The 27,539-nt window shown below is 33.3% G+C and overlaps 1 protein-coding gene across 2 annotated transcripts in view; it reads left to right on the top strand.

Annotated features, from left to right (window-relative positions):
* Positions 1 to 27,539, top strand: part of MBOAT2 (membrane bound O-acyltransferase domain containing 2) — a 149,089-nt gene that overhangs the window by 66,585 nt on the left and 54,965 nt on the right. For both annotated transcript variants that reach the window (XR_004231857.1, XM_003757883.4), the window contains exon 4: positions 22,262 to 22,357. Coding sequence is in view for 1 of the 2 variants with exons in the window: in XM_003757883.4 (XP_003757931.1) it covers positions 22,262 to 22,357 (96 nt within the window). In the remaining variant the exon portion in view is untranslated. The remainder of the gene's footprint in view (positions 1 to 22,261; positions 22,358 to 27,539) is intronic.

Here is a 27,539-nt window from a genome sequence, read left to right as displayed (position 1 = left end):
TCTTGGTAAATGCAAATGTTATGCTCTGTGAGATCCAAGGAGGTCTGCCTTATTTAATGTAAAAGTAGGCAGAAGTAGGGTAGAACAGTCAGGAGGCCAGGGTTCTAGTGTTTTAACTGGAAAAAGTCTTGGAGGGACAGAATATAGAAGAGGTCTTGACTTGCAGGGAAGTGATGAAGTGGATATGACCTTGGGGGCAGGGATTTATTGAGGTGAGAGGTGAGCAACTATTTTTCACCCCAATTGTATTTTCAAAAGTCTTGGAAGCTAGTGAGTCATATAAATGAGACCAATCATAAGTTGTCTTTTAAAAATTTTTTTTGATTGTTAAATTTAATTAGGCAATTTACTTGGATTTTAAACAAAGAATGATGTTACATATTTTGTTTAAAGGTTCCAAGGTTTCACTCTTTTGTTTCTTCAGAATGCTTGGGTCGATATCCTTGTACGAAGCTTAGTAATGAAATGGTTAATCTTTCATTTTACTTTCCCTCCACTTCCTCTATAATCAAGGTTTTTAAACTTTTTCTACTTAAGATCCTTTTTTGCCCAAGAAAATTTTACATAATCTCAGGTATATAAACATATACAAAAGTTATACAAATCAAAAATTTATTATAATAAGTCATAATTTCTTTACCTCCACATTTAGATACAAGACTCCCATGTGAGGATCGTGACCCACAATTTAAGAAACTGAGTTATATATAACTCATCTTTGATTCCCAGATCTTCCTTATATTCCCTACTGTGATGCATCTGTATCTCTCTAAAATAAGCTGCCTAATTAAATTTAATCTGTAAAAAAAATTTTTTAAAATCTATATGAAGATAGGGGATGATTAGTACCACATCAGAATTTACGGAGAAGAAAATGAATGTTTTGTAGTAGGATACATACTAGTCCTTTTCAGATGAAGAATATATATGTATATATGAATCTGTGTTTATTCAGCTTATAAAGTAAAACTTGTAAGTTGTGAATCAACATCAGACTGTAGTAAATGTTCATTTGTAAACATGAAGTGTATACTTTGTAGTCTCCTCCCTGCTGGCTCAGCCTTGAACAAGATTTTAAAAGTGTATAAAAGGTCAAAATTTCATTCTGGTATCATGTCAGATATATTTAATAAATGAATCCTGTTTCAGTATGGTCTTTATTTTAAATACTGAATTTTTTTAGTATAATTTTATCTCTGAATTAGAATGAACTTTTGGAGAATTAATTTTTTTAGGTATGTAATTCAGATAACAGGGCTGTCTCTTCCTGCAAGTCAGCTTGTGAGCTTTGCAGATGTTACTTTGGTGGATCTCAGATTTCCTTAATATTGATGTTGCTTCCACTAAAAGCCTATTGAAACTCTGCTATGCTTTGCTTTTTTGTGGGATTTTTGTCCACATTCTCTCATAGATACTCAAAGGAGTATTTACCCACCATTTCAGTCAATATAAGGACTCATCAACACTTAACTACTTATCAGACATTGTGCTAAGTTCCCATGATACCAAAAACAGCATAAATACAGTCTTTGCCCTCAAACAGCTCACGTTCTAATGTGGAAAATAAAATTCAAATAGCCATGTATCTACAAGATCTGTACAGTTAGAGGTATCTACATTTACATTTACTTTGAGTATATGTTATATTTGAGTATGTTTCCACATAGTAACATTGTGAGCTTCCTAAGATCCAGGGACTTTATTCTTGTCACTTAACATGTTTGTTCAATTGAATTGTTTTCCTACAAAGACGTATACAGTATATCACGATAAGTAAAATTAGTATTCACTTAGAGACTACTCTAACTTAAAAACCTTTAAGATTTTAAGGATTTAGTCAGTTTTTTTTAGTTCAGAAGAAAAAGTTATTGTTATAAGTGAGTGTCTTTGAATTGGCAGAACCTCTTCTTTGACTTGCTGGTAAGCAGTCAGAATATTCTACTATGAAAATATGATGCTTAAATAGGTACCCTTTAAATGCATTGATTTTATTTGTAGAATAATTACTAAAGGAGATATACAGCATAAGTGTACTATTAGCAAAACATTCAGTACAATGAACTTTCAAGGAGCACAAGTCTCCCTAGGTTATACGCTGGGAATACACAGATGAAAAACTAGTTTCTGACTTGTAGGAGTGGAGAGCCTAATGAAGAAGGACAGGGTAGAAGTAAAACATACAAACACATAAACAATCCTGCATTGTAGAGTGTAGTAAGGGCAAAAGGGCTTTGGTCTCCAAGGCTAATATACAGAGCCAACTATACAGACAGTGGGGAAATTGGAGACTTGTCTTCAATATAATATTGTTTTCACTTTTATTGGCTAATAACTTCTCATTCTGTCCTCTCTTATCACTGTGGTTCAAGGCCCCAAACTTTCCTCTTCTAAAATGGAAGTCCACTCCTGGGAGTGGGGGTGGGGAAGAGTTATCCCTAACTAAAACAGGCATTTGTGAAAGCTATCCAAGGGCTCTGGGAAAAATCCCTTCATTTCCAAACTGACCATACATTTGCCTGCTATTGAGATTACCTTCTGGTCGGAGCGAGCAGACTTCTCCTAGATTTGAGTTGGAGACAGTAGCCAGTGAATAAGACTATAACCTTTGACACTGCAGATCTCTCTAGCTTTCCCAACAAAATAAACCCACTTGAGAACTTTCCTTTTTCTGTCCTATCAGCAACATCCCAGACACCCAAATTATGTTGTCATTTGTGATTCCTCACTGTTCCTCACCCCACATATCTATTCAGTTTCCTAATCTTATTTCTCTTTCTACAACATCTCTTGCATCCATCCTCTTCTGTTTATATTGACACAGATACCACCCTAGCCAAACTCCCAAGCTAAATTTCATTTTATCAGTGAATCAACAAATATTAGGTGCCAACTATTTATCCAACTCAGCTTACAGTCTGCAGGATGTACAAAAAGAACAAGAATTAATGAAAAAAAACTTGTGCTTAATATGTTACAAAACACTGTGACAAATGCAAATAGAAGAAAAAAATAGTCCCTGATCTAAAGGTGGTCACTTGGTAATAGAGAAAACACACAAGTTTTTAGCTTCAAATCAGATGGAAAGGCTCCATAGTGCTTAGGAGCAAATGGTAATTCATCTTTTAAAATTTCTATTAATGTGCCAAGATCTTTGATGGCAAGAACTTTGTTTTCCAGATTTTCAGTAGTTCTATTGACTAAAAAACAGAGGCTCTGATACTTACAGAACCAGTTGCAAGATTGTTTTGAGGCAGCTAGGGGTCACAATGAATAGTGTTATACTTGCTATCAGAAAGATCTGAGTTAAAATCTTGCCTCAAACCCTTAGTAACTGGACGACATTGGGCAAGTAATTTGATCTCTCTGGGCATGTTATAAAGTAGGGAAAATAATAGCATCTATAACACAGTGATGTACAGATAAATGAGACTTTGTAAAATAGTTGGAAAACCTTAACACTTTAAAGAAATGTTAGCTATTATTCCCTCTCATCCGAGTTAATTTTCTGGATGATGGCTGTTAGAGCTAGGTTAGAAGGAGGGTCTGGTATTCTGGAGTCTTTTGGACAGATGAGTCTGGCCTGTGCTCACAGTATAGGTGGGAATATAGGGGGAGATAGTTTGAGTTGACTGTCATGGGATGCCTCTTGCTTCTCTCTGCTCTGTGTGTAGTTGATAGGGATGGAGCAAATGCATATCAAAGTCTCATCAGTCAGGAAAACCCTTTTCCTTTCCATTAGTGAACCACCCAGGTTTTCCAGTCCACATTAGAGAGCCCATCTCCCTTTATACCTTCCTACCCCTCATATAGTCCACATATGGCTCATGGTACCAGTGAAAACATGTTTCTTTGCTATGCTGATCTTTTAGATTTGTTCCTGCCTTTCATGGTTGTCATTGTATCAGTGTTTCCATCTGGTCCCAGCTTCTCGATCCCTCTGCTTCTTTGCAGGGGCCATGTAAACATGTAAGCTTTTCTATAGTCTCCCCACATGCAACTTAATATCTCCATCTCTCCTCACTATCTGTGATTCCTTAAACTCAGAAGAAGCCTTAGGACAATTTCTTATGAATGGGAGCAGGAGAAGAAGAGAGCTCACCTTCATAGCCATTACATTTGAATTACTTTCAGTATTGTTTAATGCACTGTCATGTTCATAGTATAAACTTGATTTAAGTTTCTTGAATTGAATGTAATGATACAGTAGCAGCTAAGTGAAATTTAGTGAAGGATCCCAGATTTGCTAATGTAGTAATATGGGTTTTTGACCAAGCTGCTTAATAGAGGCCCAGAGCCTCTATTCCTTCTCTCTAACATGAAAAGTTGGGCAAAATGATTTCTAAGGTCACATCTAGCTCTGCATTTTACGGTTTTTAGATTGATAATCTGGGTTGAAAGGTTTCAACCTTTGCTCCCTAAAAGGAAGGGAAAGCTTCACTCAAAAGCTTGATCATCATCTAGACCTGGAAGATTTGAAGAGGAGAGGACTAATCTAGGGGAGAGGAAAAACACTGAAGTTTGGTACCAAGGCTAATAACTATGTGCATGGCAGACAGTGAAGAAGAACATAGAGTTTTCTCTTAGATAATAAGGTAAAATGTAGCTTTGTTGGCATTAGTGCTGGAGTCCAGTGGAAACTTTCAAAGCTGTGGAAATTTTGAAATACAAATATTATAGGAATAACATCAATATTAATAATGTGCCTGCTTTATAGCATGAATGTAGTTTTGCTTTAAAAAAAAAAAGACAATAGGGAAGCTTTGAATTTAGTGTCAGTGGTCACTAAAGGACTGGAACACAACTGTTCTTATCAGCTGCAATCCCTGAAAAATAATATCCTTATCAGTGGTTAATTTTAGAAGTAACAAGCTATTTTTTAGACTAAATTTCTTATTCACTTCCCACTAATTAGATTACCTTAGATTGCCTTCAGAAAATGTAGGCAAATACATTTCATTATTTTAAAAATAAAGTGCTTTCAGTTGTAAACTATTGATTCTCCATTCATTGTATATTGTATAATTTCCCTTAGATTATTATGTTCTTTGAACTATATTTTCTGCCATCTTTTTTATTATTATTTTATTTATTTAATATTTTCCCTAGTTACATTCAAAACAATTTTTTAACATTGCTTTTAAGATTTTTGAAATCTAGGTTCTATTCCTTTTTCTCATTCACAATTAAGAAATGTGATGTTATACACCCACATGTGAAGTTATACAAGTTGTGAAAGAAAACATAGATCTCCCACCCTAATAAAAAGGAGAGAGAAGAAAGAGAATGCTTCAATCTGTATTCAGACTTTAATATCCAGCTTATGTTTTTATGAGTACTTGGATAAATATTTATTCCTAGCATTTAAAAGCTCTAATTGTTTTAATGCATAAGTTTTTTTATCCCTTTATAATTTTTAGGCATATCTGTTCAGATTATAGTTTATGTAATTAGCAAATGGATCTACAGCCTTATATTGGTAAGGATACTGATGAATTTTATATAGTCAGGCCATATATGTACAATGATCATATTTCTCAAACCTAAAACTGGGATATGTGGTCTGAGAAAGTTTTTGTTTTTCAAAATTTCTTTAAAAGTACCCTGTTTTTATCTTGAAATATTGGGGCTGCTCTGGAAAACTCATGAATATGATTGTTATCATATATCTGATTCCAATTTCAGTATGGAGAATTTCCTAAATCTTATATTTTATCATGAAATTTGGTCAGCATGTTTGTTTTTTTCCTAGTTTTATAAACCATTCAATAGGAATTTATTGAAAGTTGAACATCTTCTTGGCACATGACTTAGTAATTGTATTGTCTAATCATATGCCAATAAATTTTTCAGTAGAGTACACAGATTACATATGTATTTTAAACTTCAGAAAAATGTGGCGTGGAACTGGTAGGTATTAACAGTTGTATAGATTTGTATTCTGAAAAACTGAGAATATATTCTCTTCATGATTTCAGTTTGAAGGAACAAACACCACATTGAAGTATGTCGACCAGAGTTGAATTTATGGTCACATAAATCTTTTTGTGACTTAAGACATGTTTTTGGACACTGTTCAATGTTGTCTTTATTTTGATCCTTGAAAGTAATTCCCATAACATTGATATAACTATTAATTTTATTAGATGTCATTCCTGCTATCAAACTGCCAAACTATTTCACTAGAAGCTAAATCAGTTGGAAGCATAATTTCATTGCTTTATGTTTTACTATCTCTTATGTTTACTACTGTCTGAAATATTAAGAGTCATTCAAAGTACAGAGCAGGACAAGTTAACAATCAGCCTTTCTTCCCTTCTCCCTTTCTCATAGAATTAACCACACAATCCAATTGATTTTTGGGCCTCAGGCATGGTAAAGAACCTGTTAAGAGTCAAGGGATTTGAAAAGTGGTCTGAAGGAAGATGTAGTCTCTCTCCCCCCCCCCCCCAAAATATTCTTTTTGAGGTAGTGGAGAGAGAAGTACATTGATTGAGATTTCAGAATGCAAATGAATATATTATATGAGTAATAAGTTAGATGTTGGGACTGAGAATGGGATTAAATTAATTTCAAAGACTTAAGCCAAACAACTTTATTATTGAATTAATTTTGTTCTATTTGCAGAAGGAGTGATTTTAAATATTTCACATTTTAATAAATGATCATATTTTCACCAGAACTGTGCTTTTAATCCATCCAAGTTTCAAATTAAGGAAAAGAGAAGCAAAGAAAATAGATATCAAGAGGCAGGATTTAAGAAAAAAAAGTGACTTAAATATTAAGTATTATACTTCCTAGAGTAAAAGCATATTTAGCTAACTGGGTAGTATAATGAACATCTTGTGTTTCTATATTTTACCAAAAAAAAAAAGTATTCTGGCCTGGTTACTTCCCCTCCTTTTTTCCTCCTCCTCTTCCCTTTCCTACATAGGAACCACACAGTATGTGATACTTTGTTGAGTATTTATTGAATTTAACTTTTGAATCTTCCATTTAATATTTAGTATTATTTTATGATAAATGAGACATCTATTCCTTCATTTTCCTCTACTCTTCCTTCCTTATCAGTAATCTCATTTTAAAATAAAATTTATTGATATACTTTTAAAAATTCATTTTTTTAATATAGGGAAATAAAGGTAAAATTTTATAACTTGTGATTTTAGATAGTTTCATAATTATTATAGCAACATTTATAAAAACTTTATTGCCGCCTTTAATTTTACTTCATTCAATTTTAGATGTGGCCTTTGCTTTCTTACTCCTTTCCCTCTTTCCTTAACAAGGAAAAAAAAAGAGTTAAGGAAAATCAATATGTAAACCGAGGACCTCCAACAGAAAATATTATACTCTTAGTCCATATCTTATCACTTCCAAAAAAAATAGAGATGAATTTCCTTATATCCTCTACTGAGCTAAGATTGGTTTTATACAACATTCACCTTCACTTTTCTGTGCTTTATGTTCTCATAGTCTTATTAGAACGTATTTTTAAAAGGGTGACTTGAATTGCCAATTTTTCCATTTGAGTAGCTGATTTGATAAGGTAACATTTGAAAAACTTTTAAAATAAGTTTGGGATTTGGAATTTCTTTATATATTTTTGTATGATGTCATTTTAAAAAATGTAGTAGTTTCTCTAATCCCCCTAAAATTCTTTGTTTACAAAGCTTTGACCAAATTGGATAGACAGATTTGGTTTTTCCCCACTTTAAAAAAGCAATTTGTGTGGTCTCAGTTACATAAATGCTGTGTTTGAGGTTGAAATTTATTAAAGTTGTGAACAGTATATATAGTCTATACAAATAGTATTTTGCTTTGCTAGCAGACACGTACATTTTAGAAGACTTAGACAAATTAGCTTGTTAGAATAAAACTGAATGTGATTTTCTCTTTATTTTCTGGGGCTGGCTTGAAAAACATAATCCCTATTTAGTGTAGTTACTGGAAAAACAGACACAGTGAATAACAGAGGAAATTTCTGACTTGGATAATTGGCCAGGCATTTTAGTGAAAGGATGTTTTAAGTAATGATGGGCATGTATTTCTTTTAGTTAGAATGTAGTCTTGGTTTCAACCCATTAAAATTGCTGGGTAAATGTTTCTTTTTCTGTTCATACCTAAAAGTGAACTTTGGTGCAATATCACTTTTTGCATGTTAGAAAATGCCTGAATAATACACAGTTGGTGTGTGAATTGAGAAATTGACAAATTTTAACACTATTAATTTCTGATACGAAGAAAATCATGTAAAAGCAAAACACTGTATTAACATGTATTAACATATGTATTCTGAAATACAACCTACTTGGAATTTGATTCTTAGGAAAATAAAGCCAGAGTTTATGGGGATGACAGAAAAAAGCATTCTTTTTTTCTAACATAACTTGGATTTTGAATGGTATTTATAATTTAACAGACCTTTGCATATGCAGTTCTCCTTAGATTAAAAAATGGAATATTTAGAGACTGTTTAGGATATGCAAACTTTTAAAAACATTGTTTAAAATATTTATTCTTGGTGTCAAAAATTTTAAATATTGAAACAGGAACCTTAATACTTTATGAATATGTTAATTCTCAATCTTAAAATGCTTAAGAAAAGACTAGAATTTTGAATCTTGATTGTCTTTTTGGACAAGTTATTTAACCTCTCTAGGACTTAGTTTTCCTTTTCTATAAAATGAGGGTAATGAACTAAATGTTCTAATGTTCCAAATCTTATGTTCCTAAGATTTATGTAATTTTATGGAGGGGGAGGGGATTGGGCAGGAATATTACTTAGTTTTCCATATGAAACCAGTCTTTATAATTTTCATATATTCTTTTTACTTTGCATTATATATATTTGTTGCTAGACTTAATCATTAGTTCTTATTTTGTTATTCTTTTTCATAGTTCAGGATGATATTATCAAATTAATTCTCTTACTTCTCTCACTTCAATTATACCTTAACATTCAACTTTTTGGCTTTTAATTGTTAATCAAATTTGAATTTCGTGATTAAAGCTTATTTCAACTTTGATTCTTCAGTGCTTACATGTAATTTCCTTTTTTGTCCATGAAGCCATGAATCTTTGTTATATAATGGCTTGCTATTTCAATTTAAGGATAGAATAAATTCAATGTATTAAACAGCAGTGAGGCTAGTATCACTGGATTGTATGGAAGGGAGCAAGTTGTGAGAAGTTTGGAGAGATTGGAAAAGTCTTCGATATGAAGAGCTTTTAAAGCCAAACTAAGAATCCCAGAGATGATAGACAACCAGTGGGCTTTTAAAAAATTGAATAGGAAAGCAAATAGGAGATGCTGGTAATTATGGTCAGACCACTTTGGGAAGGTCATTTTGATAGCTTGAATTAAAGATGGACTGGAATGGTGAGAGACATGGGCTGTGGAGACCAAACCAGGAAGCTGTTGGTTTCTGACATGAAGTGATGTGAGCCTAGTCAGGTTGGGAACCATGTCAGAGGAGAGAAGGGGGTATATATAAGAAAATGTTGCAAAGGTAGATTGACACAGATGAAATAAGGTTGATGAGAGATAGAAAGGAATTGAGGATAATACCTGAGGTTGAGTGGAAGGTGACTGGAAGGATGAGAGTATCCTCAGATATAATAAGGAATTTAGGAAGAGGGGAAGGTTTGAGGAGAAAATGATGAATGTAGGTATACACGTTGAATTTAAATTTTCAGTGAGTTGTCCAGTTTAAGATGTCTAGTAGGCATTTGGTTGGGCTAAATAAATAGCTCTGTGAATTGTCTATGGAAAATGATAATTGAATTCATGGAAGTTGATGAAGTCACCAAATGAGATAATTATTAAGGGATAAAAGAAGAGGTCCCAGTACAGAATCTTAGGAGATTTCCACAATTAAGGGGTATCACTTGATTGAAGATCCTCAAAGTGAGATTAGAAAGGAATAATGAGAAAAGATTGGAAGTTAAGCAGGAGAGAACAGTGTTGTAAAAACCTAGAAAGAAGAGTATCAAGGAGGAAGTGGAGGTATCCATTATAGTCAACTTAATTAAGTAATTTAGCCACTAGAAGAGAAGAGTTAAGGAATGGTAGCTAGCAGCCACAGATGGGATCAAGTGAGGTTTTTGAGAATTAAGGAAACATGGGCTGTTTGTAGGCAGTAGGTGTGTCACCAGTAGACAAAGAGAGATTGAAAGTTAGTGAAAGAGAAGGGATGATGGAGAAGACATGATGGAATGAGGTCATGTGTACATGTAGCAAGAGATTGGTCGTGTGCAAGAGGCCATTTCTTCTCCAGGTGGGTAAAGGTTTACCTTGAGTGGAGGAAAGCATATGTGGGATGTGAGATAAGGAGCAGGGAAGAAGACAGAGCTCTTAGTGGATGGCCTCAGTTTTTTTTTTTTTTTTTTTAACTGAAATATAAGGTAAAACTGTCAGCTGAGAGTTAGGGAGAGGGAAATCTGTCAATTGAATTCACCAATTATGGCAAAAGAACTTAGAATTTCAGTAGGTAAAGTAGATAATGTAGGTAGATTTTTGATGTTACTTTGTTTTAATAAACTAAGAATTAATGAATATAATTAAGTTGTAATAAATGTCTGATTCTCACTATTTGTCTGCCATACTTTAATGTATTAGCTCTACAATATAGAAATAGACCTCTTCACTATCAAAGCATAAATGGAACTATTATGAGGATAAGCATCTGACTAAAGGTAAATTCAGGTGTAGGAGTCCTTGGATTCAGAGAAATGGCATTATAAAGAGTTAATGATTACTTGTGGGTATTCACAAAGGTTATCCTAGGCACTAACTAATTTAGGGATACTAAGCCTATTCTACAATGAACGAATTCTAATTATGTTGTCTGGGCATCTATAGTTAGGAGATTTCAGAATACCTTTAGAGCCTGATATATTAGCCAAGTTTGCATATGTTTGTTCATAAATTCATAAGCACCTCTGGTTTGGAGATCCTGTTACATAATTCTCTGATCAACAGCTTTTGTCTTTTAAGTGAAGGCTCATAGCTGCCCCTCAAAATAAATGTTGTTATAGTTATGATACAGAGTTTCTGCATGAACTTTAAAGATACAGTGTGGTAGATGTTTTTTCATTGCTACTCTCTTACAGCAAAGATTCTTCATGTGGAACTATATTTAAATATATATTTGGTTTCCTTTTTAAACCATAGCTATTTGATTTTATTCGTTAGCAACATTATTCTGAAGAGATTCATAAGTTTCACTATACTGCCATGGTGTAGAACCTGACATAAAAAAAGGTTAAGAAGCCCGCCCTGCCTTACAGTTTCCTTTGAAAAAATATCAAAATCATTTTAATGCAGATATATGAAATTACAATTGGATATATAAGCATTCTCTGCCTTAACAATACACAACATAAATGTTAAAGAAGTATTCATGCATATGTTTTGAAAATAAAAAGCTTTAATTTAAAAAAAATACATGATAAAAATTCCCGGCATACTTGAACCTCTTTTGGGGAGTGTTCAGAGACTATATAATACTGCTCTGACCACCCAAAAGCATGTTGGTAAGAAAGGAGTTCTCTCCAATCAGATTTGAGAGGAGAACTTTTGGCATTGTGAAAGTGAAAGATGAGTTCCTAGAAGTTTTGATTGGAATTCAGAAGTATTGTTCTTCTTATGGATGTTTTACCAATAGATGTGTATAGACTAGTTAACCATTATGTGGAACATTGTTTCTTTGGGAAAATCTCATATGAGTTCAAAATAGTTCATAGGATTTTATAACTAGAACTGAAAGAGGCAGTCTAGTACATTGACCTGGAAATTAAATTTTGTTAATATCACTTGTTTGAAAATTGGGCACTATGTTCATTGCAAAAAAAAAAAAAATTGACCTAGACAATTTTATGGTCCCATTCTTTAAATGAGTATTTTTCTGTTGGAGGGAGGCAGGGAGGGAGGGAGAGAGAGAGAGAGAGAGAGAGAGAGAGAGAGAGAGTGCGTGCGCGCACGAGTCCATCTGTTTTCAATAGAATATGTAGGACTGGGTATTTCCTATTATTCTATCTGCTTTTGGAAGAAATTTATTTAATAAATTAAATATACTTTATTGCCACCCTCTCCCCTTTTGAGAAATATTTAAACCTATAACTAAAACATAATTTTAAATTTGATAGGCAAAAAGGAAATGATAAAAAAAAGTCATTCTTCTAGTAATTTGCCATACTTAAGGAAGCAACTTAACAAACTCACAGATAGTAGGATATATATATATATATATATATATATTTTTTTTTTTTTAAATCTGTGATTCTGAGGAGAACTTTTAAGAAAGCCTTTTTACTTTTTACTAATTTTACTAACTCCTTGCAAAATAGGTTCAGTTTTTCATGTAAAAACTGGGTAATAAAGTTGTTGGGTTTTCTAAAAGCAGACTTGGAGACAGAGTGTTCAGTGGAGGAGAGCAAAGTGTAAGAAAACTGGAAAGGTAGGAAAGGCTAAAATATTGTAAAGAGTTTTAAATGCCTAATGGAAGAGTTTATATTTGATTTTAGAACAGAGAAGAGGAGGGTGGGGAGGGGTGAATGATTATACCTGTGCTTAAGAAAACTTATTTTGGGAGCTGTTTGGAGAGTTGAGAGTTGAAAGAAACTAGAGATAGGAAGAACCAGTAGACTTAGTGTACATAAGCAGTTATGAATGCTTGGACTCTGGTGATGACATCTGGGTGATTGATATAGACATAAGAGAAGTTGCAGGCACAGAAATCTCTAGTTTTAGATTATTAGATATGCAAGATGAGTGAGAGTGAGAAAATGAGGATAATGCCAACATTGTGAAACTAAGTAATTAGAAAAATTAGGGATATGTAGTTCTTAGCATCATCAGCAGAAATAATTAAATTCATTGGCACTAAATGAGGTCTCCAGTCAAATGTTAAAAGAAAGCCTAGAATAGAGTCCTTGGGGGGGCATTCCCTACAGTGGACATGACATGAATGATGATCTATCAAAGACAATAGAAAAGGAGAAGTAATAGGAATAGAAAGAATCAAGAGGTTGTAGCTAAAAACAAGAAGCAACTCACCAAGAGTTTTAATTAAAAAATTAAAATATAATTAAAAGTAGATAATACTTATGAATAATTCTATTTTCCATATCTCATTTTTTTTTTCCTTTCATGTATAACTGATGAATAAAAAGCTATATAACTTTTCTTATTTTTTTTCCTTAGATTTTAGAGTTATCTGCTTTTTTGTATTATCTTCATTTTTTTCCTTCCAAAGCTATTTTTTCCTGTAGGTTTTTAACAATATTGACCTTTTCTTACTGGATACTTTTAAATGACTTTTATTCTTTTCATCTTCTTCCTCACTAATAAATATGAATATTCTAAAGGAAGAGGCATGTCTTTAACTTTCTTTCACTATCCTCACCCCTCCATCCCATATTCCTTTGATAATTTTATGGCTTCTTCCTCTTACGTTGATGACTCCATCATTTGTATTTCCAGTCATTGACATCTCTTCTGAGTTGTATATTTGCATCTCAATTTGCCTACACAACATTTTCACCCAGATATATTCTGCCATTTACTTAAACTCAGAATGTTCAAAATTGAATATACTATCTTTTCCCCTAAAGATCATATAGTTGTAGATTGAGAACTGAAAGGTACATAAGAGGTCAATCAGTGCAATTCCCTCATTTTATAGATGAGCAAATTGAAAGAGATTAGTGATTTGCCTTACGTGTTTTCTATCTGAAATACTTTTTATCAGATTGTAATCTTTGTCTCTTCCCTTTTACTCATCTTTCAATTAGATGCAGGTTCTGTTTTCTTTCTTTTTATCGTCTCTCTATTATCTCTATTTTATGATTTCTCTCTATTACTCTTTTTTATCATCCGCTGTGTTCATATGCTCTTTTCTGTTCCCCTTGCCAAATTTCCCCAAAACAAGACCATATTACTATATAAGTCCAGAATACTGTCAAGCCTCCTAATATACCTGTCTGTTTTTCTTTTCTTGACCTTCAGATCTATCTTAACTGGTGTTAAATAGAATAAATTTCTTACACATAGATCTGGTCATGTAGCTGTTCTCAAAAATTATTCACTGGCTATTTGTTGCCCTTTGAGTAAAAGTTTGTACCTTTTTCTTGTCCTTCAAGGCACCTATGACCAGGCACCATTGTCTCTTTCTAAATTCATCTCATAATTTTCTAATTTACATCCTCTACTTCAGTCATACTGAAAGACTTCATAAACTTCTCCCACTCCTGTCTTTGTTCATACTGTTCTGTATATCTTAAGTGTTCTCCTTTTCCCTCAAATGTCTTCCCTCTTCTTTTCATTTATTAAATTCCTATGCATTGCTTTTTTGATGTAGTTCTAGAAATGCCTACAAAAACAAGACAAGACACAAAACTGACTTTATTTACTATCCTTATAAGAGATTAGTTCGAAAATCCTGAAGAGAAAACAAAAAAGATAAATGAAACAATAGTTTTAATAAAGTAGCAGGCTATGAAATAATATAAAAAATTAGCAACGTTTCTATGTAATATTAAGAAACAATAGGAAAATCCCATTAAGTATAAAAAGCATAAAACAGCTGGCGTTCAGTCTACCAAGACATTCTTAAAATTTGTATAGATATAGTTATAAAACATTCTTTAAAGAACTTTTAAAAAAATTCTTAACTAGACGTCAATTCAGTACTCATGACTAGACCATGCCAAAAACCTAAATTTATAGATTTAGTGCTATTTCTATCAGAGGACCAAGAAGATACTTTATGGTGGTGAACAAAGTAATAAAATTCATTTTGAAGAACAAGAGGTTTAGAATCTCAGTGAAAAAAATAATAATGAAAGGAGAATAGCACTTTCATAGTTATACAGGAAAACAGTTGTCATCAAAACTGTTAGTGCTACATAGGAAATAGAAAAGTGATGTCATATCATGAATTGACAGTTTACCTTGGGTTTGGAAAGACCTGAGTTCAAGGCTTGTCTCTTGCCTTTGACATATACTGGCTTTATGATCACTGCAAATTGCTTAATTTGCTGTAGAAGGGGCTGTAGAAAGATAGTCATACTCTATACCTAAGAGACTGGTAAAAAAAAGATGACAAAAGAATGGAATAGTCAATACTGAAGGAGCTGTAGAACTCAGACACTGTTGATGTTATGAATTAGTTGAACCATTCTGGAAAACAATTTTTATTTATGCTAAGATAATAACTCAAATATCTGTATCCTTTGCTTAGAGATTTCACAGTTAAGTATATATACTAAGGACATCAAAAAAAGAGAGGTCCCAATATACAAAATTATTTAAAGGAGTGCTTTGTTACAGCAAAGAACCGGAAACAAAATAAAGCTCCATCAACTGGGGGTTATCTAACAAGATTGCAATATGAGATTATAATAGAATGTTATTATACCATAAGAAATTATGAATGTCGTGAATATGTAGAAGAATATATATAGAGATGAATATAAGAAGACTTATGAGCTAATGCAAAGTAAAGTTATCAGAACAAGAAAAACAGTATATATAATGTAAATGGAAAGGACAAAAAGAACTAATCATTAAGTAACTATGATGACCAAGCCTACATTGGCCAAAGTAATGAAAACATGTATTGTTTCCCACTTTTGTAAAAGTAGGGGACTATGAGTTACAGAACATTGTATGACTATACTTGGTTGAAATACTGGTTAATTTTGCCAAAGTGCTTTTCTTCTTTGTTTATTATTTGTTAGAGTGAATGGCTCTCTGGGTAGAACAATAGTATATTTGAAAATGAATGATGTTAAAAACAAAAGATAACATTATCATAGTTTAAAAGCACAACCAAAATGCTGTTTTCCCTATGACACTTTTTCTGATTTCCCTTCTCCTTCGTTGGTAAAGATTTCCACGAACTTTGTTGTACATCACTTAACACACATTTATTTATTAAGCATCTGATATTCTTTACCCATATTACATTAAGGTTATTTGCTACAACATTTTGAATGAGAGCTCTTGGTGTGATTTGGAGTCTTAAAATGAAGAGGCTTGATAACTTCTTCCGCCTATCTTATTAGCTTTGGTAGCAAAATCTTCTCCATATGATAGATAAATTGATAAATCATCATCCACACAAAAATGGAAAAAAAGAAGAAAATCCTTGCCAAAAGACTTGTGTAAATGAGATTTATTAATGAATATTCTTTACAGCTTTCCAAGGCCTCAGGAAAAGTATGCTGTGGTCTTCCACATCTACATCTAAATTAAGAGATTGTGGTAATTCACAAAATAACTTTTCAACTTTTCTATTCTATATAGGACAAACCCTATATCTGACATCAGAGTTTACAGGATGGTGATTGATTGGGAGTCAAATAGAATCTTCATGTATTGGTAGATATTCTCACTTCTAAATTTATGCTTTAGGATCTTTTGGTAATTATTGGTTAAGGGAAATGAGCATGTAGTATTGGAATGTCTCCCATGGTACACACAGTTGGCTAACCAGGGAGATGTGAAGGATCTTGTATATAATCTCTCTTCTTTCCTCCCCAAATAGGGGCCATTTGGACCAGGTTGATACTTACCTGTAAAGTTGTACTTGGAGAACTGGGAGAGAACTTGGCTAGTTTTAGAAGCTAACAGAAGCAGAAATAAGAAGCAGTAAACTAATTACCATTGGCTTGAGTATTCCTGAAAATCATCTAATCAGAGCCAAGAGGCTGGTCTTATGTTATTCTCTTAAGTGGCAAGCAAGGCCACTTTGAGTGAGGTGCTTATAGCTTTTCCCCTTGGGATTCCACATCTCAATTCTACCTCAAGTTTTATAGGGGAAGAAGAATAAACCTAAAAAGAAAGCAAAGGCTTCATTAATAACATGTAGATTGGACCTGTGATTTCATTGATGTAAAAATCACATCACATGAAAAAACTTCCAGTGAGGAGCTTTACCATCGCAAATCTATATCTTTTTTGGAGTAGAGGTGTCAAATGTGCAGTTTGAACTCCTAAGTACAAGTTGAACCTGATTAAAGCATAATTGGAAAATATTTAGCAAAATAAGTGAAAATATAATGAATATAGATAGCTCAAAACCAGATCTAAGCTCAGGAGTTTTTTGAGCATGTCCAGAATACAAATGAGTCTGTTGTTTTTGACTTGAGCATAAATAACCCAGAAGAAATAATGTTTTTTGGTATTATATCACATGTATTAATTTTCTTCAAACTACATTAACACAGTTATTTTTTATTTTTACATAGTGGAGGAAATTAGTTGAATGTGGTAGTTTCAATGTGTGTTTTTCAAGTTTTGCTTTTGTGTTATTAGATATTTCTCTGAGGGTTTTGCATAGATTATTGTGTAGCTTTTTCATATCATTTTTAGGAAGAAATCTAAACATTAAATCATCTAGGAGAGTCATCCCCTTCCTTTTATAGATGTGGACATTGAAGCCCAGAGAGATTAAATAATTCCCCCAACATCATAGAGGTAATTTGTAGATTTGGGATTTCAACCTAGTGATTTGAAATCACAATCTGTTTCTCTTTCCATTATACTTTGCTGCTTTAGAGTCTCCTCCATAATGTTTTAAGCTTAGGTTATGTCATGGCCTCTTTTGGTAGTTGTTAAATCTGTGGACTCCTCAGAACAATTATTTTTAAATATATAATATAAAATAAAATTACAGGAGAAAGCAATTATATTGAAATAAAATTTTAAATTTTTTTAAAAATTTCATAGACCAGGTTAAAAACCCTTCTAAGTTATTTGGCATTAGTTCATCTAGGACTTCTATAGTAGTTCCAATATTTCTTTCAAGTAAGTACTTTGAATTGAATCTTGGAAAATTAGTGATCATCTTGTGAACAGAGATTGCTGAAAGCTGAGATATTTTGTAGTCTCAGCTGAAAGGACAAAAATGCCTCCTACATGATGCAAAACTCTATAAAGTATCAGGAAAGATGCCATCTTAGAGACAAAAACAAGGACACATAGCTGGTGCTTGATAAATGGCATCTGAATTTAACTTCTGCACTTTCAATAACTGAGATAATTGATACTAATCAACTTTGCAATGGAAAGGGACTGCAATTGGTATAGAGAGGAGAGTCAGCCAGAAGGTAAAGTGCTTTAAAAATTGCTGTGACCATCTTGCTCTAAGGTTTCTTCAGGCCACGAACAACCCAAACTCTTGTACTCTGAAGTTTGAGAAGGTTAGTATTTGGCCCCAGGGACCGGTGTGGGAAATAATGTGGGCCAAGAGAGATCACAGAATCAGAGCAGATAGCAGAGAGGATTGTGTACTGAACACACACAAGTGCACTCACTAGCAGTGTACTGAACAAGGAACAAATTTAGAAGCAAAGAGTAGCTTTGTGAATCTTATCCCAAGAGCAGAACAGGAATTCACTCCTAGGCTTAAGCCTGTCTGGAATAATCAGGAACAGGTATCCCCAGCCAAAAAATTCAACCAAAAATTCAGTGGCTCTGAAATTGTAGAACCTTCCAACAGCTGAGTCTAGCAGCAATCTAATAAAATTTCAAACCAAAGACAAGCCAATAGATACAAACCTGGGTGAGGAACTTAGGAATCTGAGAGATAGCAGGGAACAAATTTCATCCTAGATTACATCACTTTGGGATCACTAAAAGGTTGCAGATCTCTAGCCTGACCGCTAAAAGCAGCAGGATGCCAAAGGACAAAAGCTCAGATCAGATATGCTCTCATAAATGTGCAATGCCCAGTCCTAACATAAATTTCAAAGTTACTTGCAATGATTAAAATGAGGGTGTTGACTAGGCAGCCTTTAAGAACTTTAGCAGTTCTTAATTTATGTATGAATCCTATTTTTTAAAATTGATAAATAAAGTGGCTTTTTCTCCCCCTTTTAGATACCTATGGAGATAATCTAATCCTTGTCTTCTTTATTTCTCATTTTATTTTGCTTCATATTTTATCTTCCTCTCCCTATCACCTCCCCTCTCTTGGTTCTTCTAAATTATCATTCTTCTTTGACCTTTCTGGAGCATTTAACAATCTTACTGTTACCCATCCCTATCCATTATCTTATTTATTACCTGTTTTTTTAGGTTTATCATACTTTTATAACCGTTATTCTGTTTCTTTCATGGGCTCTTTGTTGTCTTCTTAATTCTTCTCAGTCAATATTCCTTAGCATTCTGCTCCAAATTTGGTTGTAATACATTAACAATGTTATTATGAGATTGTGAATTGAAATTGGTTAGGGCAGCATAAAACTTACACAGAAAAAATTTCTTTCACTAAGACAAGTAGAGTTGAATGGGAAGATATTATTAACACCTTATGAAATTACAGAGAGCATCCTGTTGGTAAGGAGTCAGAGGGTCAGACAACAACTAGGAAGGTTCATTTTGAATTAAAAAGTTATACCTTTCTCAAACCTGGTATAAAAAACAGGTTATGTTAGGGTTAGGTTGAAGATTAATTTATAATAATTGAAATTAGATGAATATGATATATTATTTAAACATTAATATTTCTTTAAATTATATTTAAATTCATTCCAGACACATATTAAATAGAACTGAGCATAACAAGAAAAAAAAATTGTAGACCCTGCATTCTCTTGTGAAAATTGTACAAACACTTTTGATAAATAGTAAATTTTACTCCTCCATGAGTTTGCCCTCAATAATTTTATTTTATAATAGCATTCTGTATGAATTTTAATCAAATCCTATGATAAAGTTGTAAAACCCTGCTCTAACATCACTTAGACAATTGCCCATTTTAAATGTTCCTATGAAATTAAAGGACCTCAATAGAATCATTTGATTAAACAATGTCTCATAAAACACATTAAAGTAGACTGAGTGTTCCTGTGATAAACCAATATTAACTGATATTTATGCTTAGTTATTTTTAAAAAGAGTTCTATTTTTTAGGGAAAAAAGCAATATTTAGTAGTTTATAGGATCATTGCTACTGAAGTTCAGTTGATCTACCCTTATATCATCCTAGGAATGATAGGTTTCAATTTGATGTAATTTTAATGATAGAGTAGTAAAATATGCTCTTTGTGACTATTAAAAATGCCTCTGTTAAGTCCATAGCCCTGCCAATACTTGCAATGATAGCTGATCTGAACCATAGGGATGGCACCTAAAAAAAAATAGAAAAAGTTGGAAAGTCATCTATTCTAGTCTTTTTTTATAGTTAAGGAAACTGTAACCTTAAAAAATGAAGTAACTTACCTTATTTCTAGTTGTGCAAATAGCTTCTGGGGGGTAAATCCCACATCCCCATGTTGGGGAGGTGGGGAGAGAGAGAGAGAAAGGGAGAGAGGAGGAGAATTGATCACAGCTATGATTTTTTTTTCTTCTGTTGTATGAGTTTTTCATTTGAATCAGAAATTGCAATTTCATTATTTCTTCTAGTATGATTTTCATCTCCATGTTTTGTTTTATCTTAGTGGAAAAGTACTTTGGGATTGGAATCAGGAGAGACCTAGGTTGGAACCTCACATCTGATCATTGCTATTTCCTTATTTCTAGAATGGAGATAACAGTTGTAATGCTTATCTTCTTAAGGGGCTTTTCTTGCTCAAATGAGAATTACATATTTAAAATGTTATGGAAGCCTTCTTTTTAAAATATTGCTATATAGGTACCATTATTCAGTAATTATATTTCTGGAATTTGTTATACTTTTTCTTGCTTGAAGACCCATAATTATATAGCTTTCATTTTGTCTCAGAATTTAGTGCTATCGGTTCTCAAGTGCTATTAGTTTAGATTATCCATAAATATCGATAAATATGTATCTTGGATCATTGAAAGCCACAGGAAATTTTAAAACTTCACATGTAAAGAATTTCTGTCCCCAATTAGAATTTATCAGAAGAAATTTTTAGTGTTTCAATACCTTTTAGAGTCCTTACTGTGTGTAAGACACAATAAATATGTGTCTTACTGTATTAAGAAGTGAATAAATACAATGTTGAGCCAAAAGACAGATAGTATAAAGGAGAAGTCGATAAAGGGACTGAAATGGATAATTCACAGGTTGAATTAACTCCTTTGTAACCTCAGAGAAGACATGAGACATCCTCTCTGTGCTTAAGCTAGCTGTAAAATGAAGAAATTGGGTTGATGGCCTTTGAGGTTCTCTTTAGGTTTAGATTTCTGATTCTATAAACTCCGTAGTAAAGAATTTAACTGTTCATATTCTTAATGCTTGGAAAGAAAAAGACTTAATAGCCATGGAAGGGAATGCATCCTGGTAAACTAGGTAACAGTGAAAAAAGCTTTGTCAGCAGTCTTCAGGTAGAAACAGAAAGATAGCCCTTGTCTTAAGAAGCTTACGTTTTAGTGGGGAAAGAAAACCAAACAAGGAAGCTGAATGGAAAGAAGTGTGATTGATTTCTACTTTAAACTGATGAGTTTGAGATGTCCCTGAGATATCTAGTCACTTGAAACATCCAGTGGGCATTTGGTGATGAGGGGCTACAATTCTGGAGAGAGACTAGGGTTATATACAAACACATATGTGTATATACATAGTAATAATAGCTAACATGCGGTTCTTATTATGTGCCAGGCACTGTACTGAGTGCTTTACATTTATCTCATTTATTCTTCACAACAACCTCTGTGGTATAGTACCTTTTATTATCTGTATTTAAAAATTGATGAAAGTCAGGCAGACAGAAATTAAGTAACTTGCCCAGAGTCACATGGTTATACATATCTGAGATGGGATTTGAATTCTGATCTTCCTGATTCTAGACTCAGCACTCTATTAAACTACAGTGTACCAACCTATGGTTATATATATAGAGATATCTATCTATCTATCTATCCATCTATTGAGACTTATAGATAGATAGTTAGCTAACTAGATAGATATTAGATACAGATTAGGAAATCATCTGATTAGAGATCAGATAACCAAAAAAGAGTAAATCTAGAGAGAAGAGCCTAATTTATAGACCATTAGGAGATACTAACTAGAGTTAGTGGCTGTGACATAGATAGACATAGATTCAACAAAGGAGATCAAGAAAGACAAAGACCAAGATGAGAATAGGGTCATGAATACCCAGAGACAAAAGGGTAGTTAGCACTGTAAAATGATAATGAAAATGAAAGTGAAATAGAGTGAGGATAAAGAGAATAACATGGTAATGTTAGTTGGAATTTAAAGACCAGTGATCTTAGGATTTGGTATATAAAATTTTGCATTATTTTTGTTATATAATTTATCATCATTTCTTTGCTTTCCAGATATTGTTTTGTGTTTGCTTTGGGATACCTTACAGTGTGCCAAATTACCAGAGTCTATATCTTCGATTATGGACAATATTCTGCTGATTTTTCAGGGTAAGAATACAATTTTCATTTGAAAGATACATCATATGATATCTAATTATACAAAATATTTTGATAGTCAAATAAGGTACATTTGTTTTCTGTACCACATTTAGTTTTATGGTTTTTTGCCATTTCTACTTTTTAATTAAAATAATCCAATTTAGACACAAAATAATTTTAAATAATCATTTTACCACAAAACATTAATTAATTGAATTTAATTAATGGAAAAATTCAAAACATTTGAGTTCTTCTTATACTTATCTGATTTTACTTTAGACTTTGTTATTTCTATGGGAATATTTTTATATTGTGTTTTATAGTTCACCCTTTCTTGGGGGAATATGAAGATGAAAAATGATAGGCCTTATTTTTAAGGAACTTGATGTCAAAAATAAATATGATAAGAGATAAAATATGATAAGAGATACAAAGTATTATTAGAAAAATATGAAGACATAAAGCGACAACTATTTGGAAGTTTCTTCATTCTTCTCAGCTTCTCAGTCTCATTTGAGGCTGGTAACTATTCTTTTGTCTTGGTGGTTTTCATGATGCTCTCTCCTGGTTCTTCTATCTTGGTTTTTCTTCATCTCCTTTGTTGATTTGTCATCCATGTGACACCCACTAACTTGAAGGAAGAGAATGATGAAATATTGTGCTGGAGAATTGACAGAACTTGAGAGCTAATTGAATATGGAAAGTAAAGAAGAAAGATGAGTCAAAGATAATTTTGAATTTTCAAACATGGGTGACAGGAAGGATCAACAGAAATAAGGAAGTTGGGTGGAGGGGAGAGATTTATAAGGAAAAGATGTCAAATTCAGTTTTTTTATGTATTGAGTTTGGGCTGTCGGGTTATTGTAAGTGCTTACTTCAAAACAGGCTTAATATGTCAGATAAATATGAATTGTTACTTTTTTTTATTCAAGTGGAAAGTAGGAAATGGAAAGTTCAGTGGAAAGATTGTGCCTACATATGTAGTCTACTTAAAGATGAGAAAGCCATGCGAATAGATAACAAATAAGACAGATTATTTGAGAATACTTTAGAGAATGGGAAAAGACTGTTAAACAAGGAAGAAGATTAAGAAGGAAAGAAAAACAACAGAGTAATGTTACAGAGAATCAATGAAGAGGGTTAATAACTTGACAGAATGACAGAGACATTTTTGATAATTTGTATTGTTATATTTGTCAGGATATTTGTATGTCATGAAAAAGAATCCACTGGTGGTGAAGACATTTTTAAGGCAAAGCCAAGACAGTGGAGTACGGCAGGAATTCTGCTGAGCTCTCTCAGATTCCCTTCCAAAACAAAATTCTCAACTGATAAAGCCAAAAAAAATGAGGTGAAACAATTTCCAGCCTAAGACAATCTACACAGTTGATAGGAAAGGTCTGTCTCACCCCCAGCTAAGATTAAGAGTGGAGCACAGTCCAGCTTAGATGGTCCAGGCAAGCCAACAGCAGCCCACACCCCAATAAGGCTACAGCAAGACTACATGCTACAACCTAAGTTACCAGGGAGTTCTTGAGCCCTTGTGTGAGTTAGCAGTGAGGCCTTGTGCCTCCCTCAAGCCAGCTACAGCTTCCCCTCTCCAGCAAGCTAGTGCAGATCTTGGAGGCAGTTGAATCAGCAGCACTGACTTCCAGAGCTTATCCCACAGATGGCAAAGGGGCAAGAGAGGTGGTTAATATCAGATTGTAGGAGACACAGTGCTGGCAGTGGATACAAGTTGATTGTATTGCCTAGCAGGGACCTGGGTCACAGTTCTGAATTACAGTCTCAAGGTGAGGAGGAGCACTAGTACATTATATAGCCACAGGAAAGTGGAAATCCTGGTCAGAGAACCACATTGGAAGGGAATGCTTTTCATCGCTCACAGACAAAAGCATAGGTCAAGAAAGTAATGAATACACCTCTCCTTAGATCATACTACCTTGAAAGAACTGAAAACATACAGATCCTTGGAATTAGCTCTGAAAACAGTAAAATGAAAACCTAAAGTTTGGAAATGTTCCCTCCACTCGGGGTTGTTGTTGTTGAAGCCTCAAAAATGTGAATTGGTGTCAGGACCCCCAAAAAAGTCCTGGAAGAGTTCAAAAAAAGGCTTTTGAAAATCAAATAAAGAGAGGTTGGAGAAAAATAGGGGGGGTAGAAATAAGAGTGATGTAACAGAGTCATAAAAAAAAGGTAAACAGCTTGGCAAAATTATCATAAAAATGGAGAAATAGGAATAAAAATTTACTGAAGAAAATACCTCTTTAAAAAGGAGAATTGGCCAAATGGAAAAGGAGGTACAAAAGTACAATGAAGAAAACACCACTCTAAAAAGGAAAATTGGACAAAAGGAAAATGAGGTACAAAAATTCACTTAAGAAAATACCACTCTAAAAGGAAAATTGGACAAAAGGAAAAGGAGGTATACAAATAAATGCTCACTTAAAAATTAGATTTGTGTAAGTGGAACCTAATGGCTCAACAAAGCATTAAGAAACAATAAAACATCATCAAAAGAATGGAAAAAATAGAAGAAAATGTGAAATATCTCATTGGAAAAATAACAGACCTGGAAAATAGACCCAGGAAAGATAACTTAAGAATTATTAGATTACTTGAAAGACTTAATAATAAAGACCCTAGATATTATATTTCAAGAAAATGTCAAGAAAAGCTACCCTAATATCCTACAACCAGAAAGTCAGATAATTCACCAACCACCTTCTAAAAGAGATCCTTAAATGAAAACTCACAGGAATATTGTTGTCAAATTCTACAATTCCCAGATCCAGGAGAAAATACTGAAAGCAGCCAGAAAGAATTCAAATACTGAATAGTCACAGTCAGGATTATATAGAATTGATCAGTTTTGCACTCTTCTATCTGCTTCCTTTTTTATGGGTGAGTTCATTCCATTTACATTAATGATATGTTTTCCCCATATTTATGATTCTCTCTCTCCTTTCATACCTTGCCTCCTCACCAGTGTTTTTCTTCTAACCCCTGCATACCTTAATTTGCTGCTCTGCCATCTATCAGTTCTCCCTCCTTTTCTTGTCCTCTTTGCCTCATACTGCCTTAAAGGATAAGATAAATTTCTGTACCTGAGTGTGTATATTAATTGCTCTTTAAACCAATTAGGATGACAATAAGGTTCAAGTGATGCTCCCTTTTATCTAACCATATTAATAGATCTTTCACACCTCTATATGTGAATTTTTTACCCCATTCTATCTTTCCCTTCTCCCTTCCACTTTCTCCATCCAATATTCTTTTTCACCCTTTCATTTTTTTATATCATTACATCAGAATAACACATTCTCACCCAGAACACCATTTAAATGTATTCCTTCTAACTGCCTTAATGTTAAAAGTTCCTAAAAGTTACAAGGGTCATCTTTCCTGTTTACTTTTTTTTTTTTTTTTGAGTTTTGTATTTGAAATTGAATTTTCTGTTTGGCTTTGATTTTTTTCATCATGAATGCTTAAAAAGTTCTGTTTCATTGAATGTCCATTTTTTATTCTTGCTTATAATCCTAACTCCTTTGCATATTCTAGAATATCATATTCTAACCCCTCCCCCCCCGATCCTTTAATGCAGAAATTGTGCTAAATGCTGTATAATTTTGACTCTGGTTTTTGATATTTGAATTGTTTCTTTCTGAAGGCTTTCCAATATTTTTTCTTGATCTGGAAACTCATTAGTTTAGTTATAATATTCCTGTAAGTTTTTATTTGGGAATTTCTTTCAAGAGATGGTTGATGGATTCTTTCAATTTTTATTTTATTCTCTTGTTCATTGTTGATTTCTTGAACCTTGCTGTCCAAGCTCTCTTTTTTTTTCCCATCATGGCTTTCTGGTATCTTAAAATTCTTAAATTGTCTTTTAATAATCTGTTTTCTAGATCAGTTGTTTTCTTTCCCAATGAAATATTTCACATTTTCTTTTATTTTTTTCACTTTTAATTTTGTTTAATTTTTAATGTCTAATGGAGTCATTATCTTCCACTTGCCCAATCTAATTATTTTCTTCAATTAGCTTTTTTACCTCCTTTTTAATTTGGCCAATGCAGTGAATTTTGTACATCATTTTCCATTTTTTTGAACTTTTCTTATCAAGATAATGATTCTTTCTTCATGTTTTCTTATATAACTCATTTCATTTCTTTTTTCCTGCCTCATTTGAATTTTAAAGTCCTTTTTGAGCTCTTCAGGGAGTTATTTTTGGGTCTGAGACTAATTCATATTTCTCTTTGAGGTTTCATATGTAAACCTTCTTATAGAAACTAAGTGATTTTTTTCCTTCCTTCCTTCCTTCCTTCCTTCCTTCCTTCCTTCCTTCCTTCCTTCCTTCCTTCCTTCCTTCCTTCCTTCCTTCCTCCCTCCCTCCCTTCCTCCCTCCCTCTCTCTCTCTTTCTCAGGGTCACACAGCCAGGAAGTGTTAAGTGTCTGATATAAGATTTGAACTCGGGTCCTCCTAACTTCCAAGGCTGGTGCTCTATCCACTATACCAACTAGCTGCCCTGAAACTAGCTGATTTCTTAAAGAGATATTATTTCATTGAGTGCTAAATGTAGATAATATTGCCAGAGATATTATTTCAGTGAGTGCCAAATGTAGAATAATATCTCCTTGAACTTCAGCTTTTAAAGCCAAGGGTATTTCATCTTTCTTCAAAGACTGAAATCTCTTCCCATGGTAGCATTAATCAGACATAAGATACATATATGCACATATATATGTATATATATGTGGGGTAGGGCATGAAATCAAGTTTAGCAAACAGTCTGGATAGGAAAAATCTCAGGATTTCTCCTATCACTTATGAGGTACAATCAGTTTCTTCTAAGTTAATTCCAAGAGAAGAGAAATTGCCTACTATTTTAATGAAGATATGCCTTTGACTTACTAATTAACCATCACGTGAAGGAAAATGAAAAGTTTTTTCCTGTTGGTCTACTAACACTATGCATGCCCCATTAATTCCTGGCTAATAAAGTAAAAGAAAGTCACTCAGCTTCTACTTCCCATTGTTTACAATCAGAGGAAGGGTCAGAGGTATTGGTACTCAGAGATTGTTACCTGTTCAACCCTGTTCATACTTGTTATGTGGTGGGAAACAAAAATGGCTACCCATTCAGGCTTGGAGCTTAACTTTAACAGTCTCCTATACTGCATTTGATCTTTG

This window comes from Sarcophilus harrisii, chromosome 2 (genome assembly GCF_902635505.1).
Source record: "Sarcophilus harrisii chromosome 2, mSarHar1.11, whole genome shotgun sequence".
Classification (NCBI taxonomy): domain Eukaryota; kingdom Metazoa; phylum Chordata; class Mammalia; order Dasyuromorphia; family Dasyuridae; genus Sarcophilus; species Sarcophilus harrisii.
Note: the sequence above shows the minus strand (reverse complement) of the source record. Positions and strands in the feature narration are given on the sequence as shown.